Below are 10,591 nucleotides of genomic sequence, written 5' to 3'. Positions count from 1 at the left end.
ATATTGAGGAACCTTCGAACTTCAGCGGCGTTAACTCCTCCCCATGTTAGGAGAAAACTTGCAATACAGCTAATTTTGCCGGTCATATGCTACTCCGAACTGATATACAGCAATCTGAGCTCGCATTCTACCCATAAGATCGATGTAACTTTCAACCACGTTACGCGCTATGTGTTCGAGTTAGACAAATTTTAACATATTTCGAATTGCAGAACACGATTACTAGGGTGTGAAATAGTTGCCTATCTGAAGGCGAGAAATTTTATTTTTCTCTGCAGACTTATTATATGTAAGGAACCTAGATATCTTTATGATAATCTAATTTTTCCCAAGTCATCTCGGTCAATGCCATTAGTACTTGCAACTCGATACCAATGTCCATTCACAGTAGTTTTACTAAAAGCAATTTTAAGACAGTTTTATATGCTTACTACCGGTAAAATACATAAATCAACAAGTCTCGCTATCTAAATAATTTGTTATCTGTTATTATTGACTTCATACTTTATTTATCTATATCTGTATTTTAATGTTCAAATTGTGTATGTATTGCTTTGAACTGTTTCTCCTTGTGTAATGACCAAACCTAGATTTAAGAATTATCTGTATTTTTGCTTTTCCAAATACTGAGATCATAGGTGTCTCATTGTACTAATGTGACTTAATGACTAAATGAAATGAAATTAAGCTAATGCAAATAAAACTTTGCAAAGAAGCTAAAGCATGCGCCTTACCAACTACTCACCACAGTATTTTAATAGCTCCGCAGGCAATCAATCAGCACCAGCGGACCTGTTGTCTTTCTAAACTGGTTATCGCTAATCTTACTTCGTCATAGTGACTTAAAACTATTTCTCTAGATTTTAGTCTACTTATTCCGATAAGTTTCGTCCTAATAGTAAAAAAGTACGTACACGCTAAAAAAAGTTTTTAAAATATATATTAAGATATGAGCAGTTTAAATTTAATACACAATTTTTGTCTATTATATAGTCCATCAATTAAAGCTCTTGCAATTTGTAAAAAGGAAATAAATCAACCTAAATCAATAACATACAATCTTTTTAATTGATTTCCTGATATACGCTTTATTAATGAATACGCGGAGATAGAGCTTTTTAACAAAAAGTCTGAGATACGTTCTTGTTATCAAAAATTTTAATATACGAACTTTTCATTAGAATAGGTCGATATGAAACAAAAACGAGCTTTTCAGGTACCCTCCCCAATTAAAAATGCAGAGCTTCATTCATATTTATTTTTATTTTTAATGTATAGATATTCGATTACGCATTTAAGATAGGCCACTGTCGACAATATATTTTATATTTCAATTGTTCTCATCATTAGCTAATCATAATCATCATCAAATGAGAAATAATCCACAACGTTATCTATTTTGTTTATGGGCTCCTCAATAGCATTGGCATTCACAGTGGACGGTAATATTTCAGCGGCACCCAACTCCGCTGCAGGGTAAGCAACTATTTTAGGTATCACAGGAGGTTGAACGGAGACACGCGTCAAATTCAGCGCTCTTTGTTGATCGCGCAAAGATTTATATAATTGGGGGAAGCTCTTTTCAAACTGTACATGTATTTTTAGAAAATGATCTAAAATATTAGGTGTGAGTATGTTGTGCGGATATAGTAATGTGCTACGTCTAAAACGTGTTGGATGCAAAAAGTGCTCATAGCTGCCGCCACCCTCATAGACAGGATAATGTAAGTCGTATGGATGATGCAACCATGGATCACTTTCATATAACGGTATGGGGCGTTCACCCATAAAAGGTTCCAAAACTTTCGGACTAATACTAAATACTGAACGCATTTTGTCTTCGGGTTCCATGGAACATGATGTTGCGAGGTTTTCATTTAAGCTGAATTGATGAAGGCATGATTTTGAATGATTTTATGAGACGAGGCGCATTAAAGCGAGTCGAGCGTGAATTTATGAACATGAAATGAAATAAGAATGGAAATATAAAAACTATACATGTAATAAATTATTTTTTAAATGAAATGAAGTCAAAAAATTACTTAATACAATTTAGAATAATATAAGACAAATAACAGTTAAAACTTAAATATATTTCCTAAATTAAAAATAAACTTTGCACCGAATATATCTAATCGTAGTTAAAAGTCTAACGTTTTCAAACACAATGTGTCGGATCTGTACATGTCGCTGGATCTGTATGCTCTACTTTCTTACGTCTCAAACGCAGACGTTTCGTTCGAGTTTTAGTTGTTGTAGCGCTGGTCATGTTATTGCTAGTGCTGGTAAGAAAATTTGCTTGCTCAGTCTGCTTAGTTGATGTTTCAAGGAACGGCATAACCATCATGGAGATTTGTTTAGGTTTACCATTTTCAGTTTGCACCGTGGGCCCCAAATCGTATAGCAAACTCAACAATTCAACTGCTTTACCCGAATTGGTCGTATTCACATTATTTTTGTTGTTGAGAGTTGGAGATTCCTTAGTCATTGTATTTAATTTTTTTGGTGTAGTCAGAACCATTGCATCTGTAGTATTCCGTCGTTTGGAAAGTTTGAATTTGCCACGCAACGCATATAGGTTGGGCGTGTGGTCTCTTTCATCTACTGTATACTCTTTTATGTGATGCAACTCATCATTTACCACATGTGCATGATCTTTTATTACATAATTGGGATTAGGCGCATCTTTCATAAATGCCTTACCATTGGCTCGATTACCCATTTTTTTATTTCGACTTTTAGACTCATCCACCTTCAGGACGGAATTGCTTTGAGCATATCGTTTTAATGTTTGGGATGATTCATTCGATTTCTTTGCAATCTTATTGTCATTTTGCGCTTGAGCTGATGCTTCTTCATTACTTTCCACAGTTAATGTTAATTTACCGCTATTTAAATATTCCCAATAATGTGATTTTGTTAAATATTTTGAATCGTAGCCTTTAAATTCCATTTCACGTAGCCACTGCTCGAATTCTGCATCCTTTATGGAATCGATTTTTAAAGAAGTCGCTTTGGTTATTATTTCACTTGCGTTTGCATTTTGAATATTCGATTTAATGCTCGATAAAATGCGTTCTCGGCATGCATCACAACACGTTTGCATTTGTTGTTTAATCAGCTCCATAACCGTTTGCAGCTCACTCTCAGGTAAACTAGAAATCATTGATCGAGCTTCAACGCTTGCGGCGTCTCTTGAGCTCAAAGGAATTTGGGTTGCGTCAATAGCTGTTTTAATAGTTTCTTTTTGATTCTGTCGTTCTATGGCAGGATCGTCTAGGTTTTTGTTAGTCGAGCCTCTCGTTTGTTGCAGATTGTGATTAAAATGCGCAGAATTTGAATCGTGTCTTTGCTTTCCCATATGAATGTGCCTCTCGTGCTTGTATATGTTGGGCTGAGGAGATGTAGGAGTTCGTGCATGTTCATGATGATTCAATACTGTTACGTGAGCACCATGCCCACAATGCGGCTCATTTGTTGACAGGTCAGCTGCATTCACTTCTAGCGGTTCACCATTTGCATGCTCCAAAGCTTCGCGTATCGAAGCCGCATTGTAACGCATCAAAGCTTCTGCGGGATCTTCGTCGGGCTTCAATGTGATCTCCTTTAAATCTTTATACGTTTTGCGTAGCTCTTCAAGAGACGCTGCGTCTATTGGTTGTAATGTACCGTAATCAGAATTACGTTTATGTCTTCCACATTTAGATTTCTTTAACAATTTACTTATATTTAAGATATCTTTAAGCCTTAACTTACAGTCTAACCTTTGCAACTCGGACGTATGTTGACTTTTTAAAGGTGCATCAATGATTTTTGTAGTTGTCGCTTTTGATATCGTTTTTGTTTTTGTTTTCGATTTTTCGGTATCACCATCAGTGAAAGCTTCCTTCACATTATCTAATTCGTCGGTTTTAAGATCGTTGGCTTCATCTATGGCTGTTATTGTTGTAGATTGGTATGGTATTGTGCGTGGCTCAAATGCGGGATTTGTTGTGGGATTGCAGTCGGTGATGGTCATCATTTTCTGAAATGCGTCGCCTGTTAATGATATCATGTTTGCACAGAAACCAAAAACAAAACAATGATGAAATGATGAATGTTGAAATTAGTAGCGAAATGTTAAATGATAAACTACATATTTTTTACAAATAAACCCCTGAATGGATTATCCCCCTCTCTTGGCACGCCATTACGAAAACTACTCATATCAGACTTGGTTTAATGAATGGCCTATCTCAGAATTATTTTATAAAAGTCCTATCTCAGCTCTAAACTTATTGAATTCATGCTGGGATGTGGCATTTTTCAAACAAATTCTAAGGTAGGGCATTAACATACGGAAAGTACGTTTTCGAAACAAAAATCGAGCCAGGGCGTTCTTCAAAAAATCTGTGATATAGAGAGTTTTTCAAAAGTTTTGGAGCGGGCGTTTTCGGATCCGCAGCCGGAATAGGGTGACATTCCACGTAGCAGTCGAAATACAAAGGCGCATAGTAATAGTCCAAATAAAATAGGTTTTAAATTTAGTTGCAGCTTTTTTGACAGATAGCTGATAGAAATTTCTGCCAAAAAGCTGCAACTAAATTTAAAATCTATTTTATCTTGACTATGACTATGCGCAAAGTATCTACCAAAATTAAAATGTGTGTATGTATGTATGAGCACATATATGTATGTATATAATACAAGTTAAAACAAGTAAGGACTGTATTATATATACTACAGATCTCTACAATACGGGCCATATACGAAAGCATCTGGTGAAATTTTAAGCTTACAACCTCATAAATTGAGAATGGAATAACAAAAAACGGATTTTAATACGTTATACTACCCTCATGTTGCACTCTTAAATTCTAACTTTTGAACAAAGTCACCTGGCGCTATTCGTTACAAATTAAATCTACCATTTAGTTTTCATGAAAGGTATAAATATGGCCCTGATTTAAATACATTAGGGTGGACCGCAGAAAAACTCGAGGCCTTGACACTAAAATCATACAATTTAGAGTGTCTTTCGTGAATCCCGAAAACTGCATAAATTTTATTTATTCTATACTCTCTTAAGAGTACTGAAAGGTTAACATTTTCCTATTGATTTTCGTTTGAAATTCTAAGCTATTTAATTGCGAAAAAATTATGCAGTTCCGTAGAGCAGGAGAAACCGGTTTACGATACGAAAAATATTTTATAACAACGAAAAGTTAATAAAATATGTTAAGAAAAAAATTTATAAGGTCCCATTTAGCCTATGAGTCACTGTATTGATTTTGTAAAAAATGTTTACACAACTTTTGATAGACAAATATTTTTTATTTAACTACAACAACACGTTCTATTGTTTACTTGTGTGTCCGCCCACTTGCATAACTACGTGAATACCCTCGTATTTATTTTTGTTTGTAATTTCTTACCTGTAGTGAATGTTCTTCAAGCATTGCTTGGATTTCATCATCTCCAACAGCTGTTCTATACACTGTGCCACTTGGTGCTGAATATACGTTTGGTTTGCCACTGCCGTAGTTTGAGTTACCGTAATTAGAGTTTCCATAGTTTGTGTTGGAGTTGCTATAACTGGAGCCAGAATTATAATTAGCTGATGGGCCGGTTTTATAAAGACTCTCTCCGTGATATGCCCGACCAGGGTTGTAATAGTAGTTTACGATTGAAGGCCATCCACCATATCCATACCCATGTTTTCCATGTTTTCCGTGTTTTCCATGTTTGCCATCATAATATCCGCCACCCCATCGACCCCAGCCGCCGCCCAATCCGGGACCACCCCATCCACCCCAGCCGCCACCCCAGCCGCCGCCCCATCCGGGACCACCCCAGCCATATCCTCCCCAGCCAAAATCGTCATCTGCTCGAACAAAGGAGGCAGTATTTGAGAAAGATACATTGTTAGGAAATATACCGAATAGATTACCTTTATGACGCGCTTTTCCTGTAGTCTCAGGCATTTGTGGCGTAGCTTCACCTAGTAGCAATGGTCCGTGCATATCTGGTGTAATCTGATACATTTCCTGCGTTCTTGGTTGTTGCATCTCCATTTGAGTTTCTGGCATAGTTTTTTGGGGCTGTTGCATATCCATCTGAGTTTGTGGTTGCATGGTAGCAGGCTCTTGCATAGCCACTTCCGGCTGTTGTTGCATAGCATTTTTAGCTTCTTGTTCTTCTTGCATCATCATTTCTGCTTGTTGCTTAGCATTCTGAGTTTGTTGCTCCGCCCATTGTCGTCCTTCCGCTGTAGTTGTAGTTACGCCACACGCCGGCATACTTTGTCTTGGCATACCTACTGATTGTGTATCAATATGTTGTTGTTGCATTGGCATTTCTTGGTTTTTTTCCATTTTATCTGCCATCTGCCGACTGTGTGGCATAGTTGCTGGGCTTTGTTTGAAATTTTGTGGGTAGGGTATGGGCATTTGTTGGTCCATAGACTGTCTGCCCATACTCATCGTTGGTTTGGGAGTATTTGGATCCGTCGTCCATTGTCGCGCGATTGTTGCTCTCATTTTCTCTATCATTTGTCTGCCCTCTGGCATCATTGTTGGATTCTGTCCATTCAGTTGTGGTGTTTGTGTCATTTTCGTTCCATCTCCATTGCACTTTTTGTCCGCATTCATCATTGGACGTTCCATCGGTTTGGAGTTGTCTTTAATACTGTCGCGTGCTTTTCCATCATTTTCTTTTGTTGACTTCGTGGTATCGGAAGATTCAAAAGTCCGTATGCCATTTGAGTTCGCAAGGCGATATGCATATGCCAATAGGCGTATGATATCTTCCCTTGACATTTGTCTAGGCATCATTGTCGGTGGGGCTAGCGTAGCTTGGCGCTTCTCGGGTTGGTGCATGTGCATCCTTTCTTTCATGTGTGCGATTGCTGTCTTATGTAAAAGCCTTCTCACATATTCATCCGTTAGCACTTTCTCGATGTCGGCGCGGGTTATTTTATGCACTGGAATTTTACTTAAAGTATTTGCGAATTGGTTGGATGGGTCTTTGAAGGGGTTTGCATTGCCTCCACTTGAAGCTGCACGCATTTCTTTAGCTTGACGTTCAATATCTTGCAAAAACCTTAACTCTTTGATAACTTGGCTTTGGAATGCTTGCAGTTTTGCCTGCAATTGCTGATCTTCCATACTTTTTAATTTCATATCCGTATTATGCTTCATGCCAAATTCAGGATGCTTGCCAGCTGAGTCTGTTGGAACTCTAAACCATAATATCGGTAATTTCTTTTGTGCCAAAGCATTATGCAGCGCAGTCATCACTTTGAGTTCATCCATATGTTCAGGTGTTGGCATGTGATATGGGCTGGTATGTTGAATAGTTGTTGGGATAACATCCGGTTTCACGCGTACTTCAGAAATGTCAGATGCTGCTGGTTCTGCATCTGAGGCAGATGGAGCGGGATCTAAAGACTGCGTTGGGCGCATATTGAACAGACCACCGCTTTGACTTAATATTTGAGCACCTGAATCTATCATAGTTTGTATATTGGGCAGTTGGAAGCCTCCCGAAGATGGATCACCATTTGCTTGCTGCAAGGCTTGACCTAGCATTTGAGAGCCGGCATCAAAAGCCTGTTGTATGTTTGGTAACTGGAAGGGAAAATTTGGATCAGCATTTGGTTGTTGTAAAGCTTGTCCCAACATTTGGGTGCCTGCATCTATGGCTGATTGAAAGTTGGGAAATGGAAAGGGTTGAGCTGCAGGTGCTGGAGCGTCGGCTGCCGCTGACCCATCACTTGCAGCATCAGCAGCGGCTGCGCCTACAGTAGGCTCAGCAGATGAGGCTGCTTGTCCTAGTGCTTGTCCCAGCAATGGTATCTGCGATAAATCAAAACCTGGGAGTGGTTGTAAAACCTGCGATAATAATTGATTCATTGACTGTGATAAATCAGCTGGCAACATCTGCTGTAACATTTGGCCTGGATTTTGCTGTTGCATTGGCTCTAGCGATTGTGATAATATTTGTCCCAAATCCGCTTGACTTATTTGAGCGAATAATTGACTGAACATATCATTTTGACGTATAGTACGTGCAGCTTCCTGATTGGCAGCTTTCATAGCAGCATGAGGATTACGATCTTCGGCCAATACTAAGACAACCTTGGATGGTGATGCCACCTGGTCAACGATTTGTGTAGTTGCCTGTTGTGATGCACCCAATAGTGGCGTTTGGCCCAAAAGTGATGACATTGGAAACATATTACCCCATAGCAATAGCGAATTCAAAGCTGGAAACACACCACTAAAAAAATTTAGCGGCATTTGACCTAGGAGTGGTGGTGCCAATGACTGTCCAACAATCTGTGAAATAAGAGTAATCGGTTTTCAGAATGTAAATACTTATAAGTTGCATGTTTTAGCAGACAACGATCGAGATTTATCTTCAGTCTAAGGTATCTGCCAAGTTTGCTGTTCATTCGGTTTAGTTGCGGCTGTTGGGAAGGTATTAAGTTGAGGGTATTGGAAGCTTGGTGCAAGTAATTTGAAAGATTAACTAGTCTTATTACTAAAAGAAGCCTTGGCACAGCATTTTCCAAACAGGCTAAAGTCCATCCTATCAAATCCTGAATGCTTCCGTTTTCCGTTTTTATAGTTATTTCTGTTCTTGTATTTTTAAGAATAATGAGAATTCAAAACCATTTGTTAGCTCGGAGCCCAAATATTAACAAAAGTAAAAGAATGCAATATATTCAAAAAAGGATATAGCCAAAATAAATGATTATAGTGTGTAAGAATGTGTGTAAACGACTCGAATAATATTCTATTTAAAGCTAAAAAGTTATGTTAAATATTATATTGGAATTCCGCTTACTTAACGGAAAAAGTATTTAAATGAGCCCACACATATCTTAAAACGATTCCGAAAATGATCCTGAAATAGTCCTGAAATGCTTGCGAAAACTTTCTCAAAAGGAACTCGAAATGATTCAGAAAACAATATCGAAAATTTGGTAAAAATCAGCTCGAAATTATTGTGAAAACTGGCCAGAAATTTACCTAAAGCTATTCCTAAAGTGATTCCAAATTATCCTGGAATAGTCCCGAATTTAATGCGAAACAGTCTTGTAATGATCTAGGAGTTATCTCGAAAAAAATTCAAACTATCCCCAAAAGATGACGAAATAATCCGGAAGATATACCAAAGTAGTCCTAAGATTATCCCGAAACGGTTTCGAAACAGCCTTGAAAATATTCAGCACATCTTAAAAAAAAAATTACAAATAGTTTCGAAGTTATCCTCAAATATTCTTAAATTATCCAAAAAAAGATCCCGAAAATATCAGGAACTCAACTATGTACAAAGTTCACAAAATATTCTTGAGCTCTTAAGCTCGATACCAATATTAGATTTCGTATATCACTTAATATCAAGATAAATGAGTTTCAAGCCGTTTCGGTTGTGTATCGTATCGAAGTCCATTTTCCTAGGCACTTGAAATTTGTTGGCCGAAATAGGCCAAAAAAAATCTACGTTCGATTGTTTTGCTAAATTTTAGTGTTTCACTATAACTTTTATACACACCGGCTCTGTACCGCGATCATCTGGTTTTTCTGATGCTGCATTCTCGGGTGGAGTCAGATCAATTGAGTCCTCATCATCTTTTGCGCTTTGGCAAGACACAGGTGAGAACACAAATATGACAAGTATAAATATCAATAGAGCACAATTTTCACACTGAAATAATAAGCAAAAAGTTTAGTTCGAATTACAAAAAAAAAATTATATTTCATACCCGTTTCATTATTATAATGCATTAATAAATTATTAAGAAGGATTAAAATATTTTCCAAGCACAAACATGCAAGGAGACGTTATTTAATTTAAATTTAAACTATTTGTTTATAGTATTTTTTTGTTTTTTGTATTGTGAAATGTTTTTCACTTAAGGATATTTAAGGCGCTGTTTCAGTTTAAAAAAATTGTTTTTTCGTTATTTCAAGCACAGCGAGTCGCTTTCATCGGCACGTTCTACCACGGACTAACTGTAATTACCTGACCCACATGCACAAATAGATTTTTTGTCGCCAAAAAAATTGCAAACGTTGAATTTTTTGAATGTGGCTTAAGCAAGTAATACTACCAACAAAAATAGGAAGTTATGTGTCAAGTACGTTTTTTTTATTATAACTCTTTCACCCAATTCCAACCAAATTGCCAGTCAGCTAATAATGCATAAAAGATAATAATAACAACAATGAAGGTTCTTGAAAATGTTGACCAAAGTATCAGCAATCGTTTGCTCAGAAATGCACGCACTATTAAAAAAAAATAAACAAATATTTATTAAAATGCATTCATATATATGTGGGGGTATTCCATTGTCATGGGCGAATAACTAAACTAAATTGTGTAAAAAACTAATTTTATTAAATGGTTGGGAAAAAATTTAAACAGCTCGACATCAGGACGGATAAGACGGGAGCTGTTTCAATTATACATTGTCAAACTCAAAACCTTTTCTCCCGAGAGTGGGATTTGAACCCGCACTTCTGCGATGATCGGAGTTGTTTCAATTTTACACATTTAATGAAATAAAATTTAAAAGTCGCTTGCATAAAAAAACAAATCAAAT

General features: G+C 37.1%; 2 protein-coding genes across 3 annotated transcripts; both read right to left on the bottom strand.

The window, feature by feature from the left end:
- Window positions 1-1,244: 1,244 nt before the first annotated feature.
- On the bottom strand, window positions 1,245-10,008 carry LOC137236653 (defective chorion protein, FC125 isoform-like). Of its 2 annotated transcripts, none has more exons than XM_067759502.1 (6): window positions 9,752-10,008; window positions 9,541-9,693; window positions 5,930-8,318; window positions 5,415-5,863; window positions 3,765-4,024; window positions 1,245-1,882 (listed from the first exon to the last, which is right to left on the bottom strand). In XM_067759502.1, exons 1-6 carry the CDS (start codon window positions 9,758-9,760, stop codon window positions 1,351-1,353), a joined length of 3,792 nt encoding a protein of 1,263 aa, XP_067615603.1. In that variant the 5' UTR covers window positions 9,761-10,008; the 3' UTR covers window positions 1,245-1,350. The 2 variants fall into 2 exon arrangements, with proteins under 2 accessions (XP_067615603.1, XP_067615604.1); XM_067759503.1 differs by having other exon boundaries at window positions 1,741-1,882; window positions 3,757-4,024.
- On the bottom strand, window positions 1,996-3,751 carry LOC137238604 (defective chorion protein, FC177 isoform-like; the record flags this gene model as incomplete). Its single annotated transcript, XM_067763773.1, has 1 exon — window positions 1,996-3,751. A coding segment is annotated over one exon (1,593 nt), but the record flags the coding sequence as incomplete, so codon positions are not given.
- Window positions 10,009-10,591: the final 583 nt, after the last annotated feature.

Source organism: Eurosta solidaginis, chromosome 1 (genome assembly GCF_040869045.1).
Source record: "Eurosta solidaginis isolate ZX-2024a chromosome 1, ASM4086904v1, whole genome shotgun sequence".
NCBI classification, from domain to species: Eukaryota; Metazoa; Arthropoda; class Insecta; order Diptera; family Tephritidae; genus Eurosta; species Eurosta solidaginis.
Note: the sequence above shows the minus strand (reverse complement) of the source record. Positions and strands in the feature narration are given on the sequence as shown.

Excerpts from the sequence above, each read along its gene's own strand:
- LOC137236653 (XM_067759502.1), bottom strand. Across the intron at positions 8,319-9,540 it reads ATGATCGCGGTACAGAGCCG|ATTGTTGGACAGTCATTGGC; the intron begins GTGTGTATAAAA and ends CTTATTTCACAG. Across the intron at positions 4,025-5,414 it reads TTGAAGAACATTCACTACAG|AAAATGATGACCATCACCGA; the intron begins GTAAGAAATTAC and ends GACGCATTTCAG.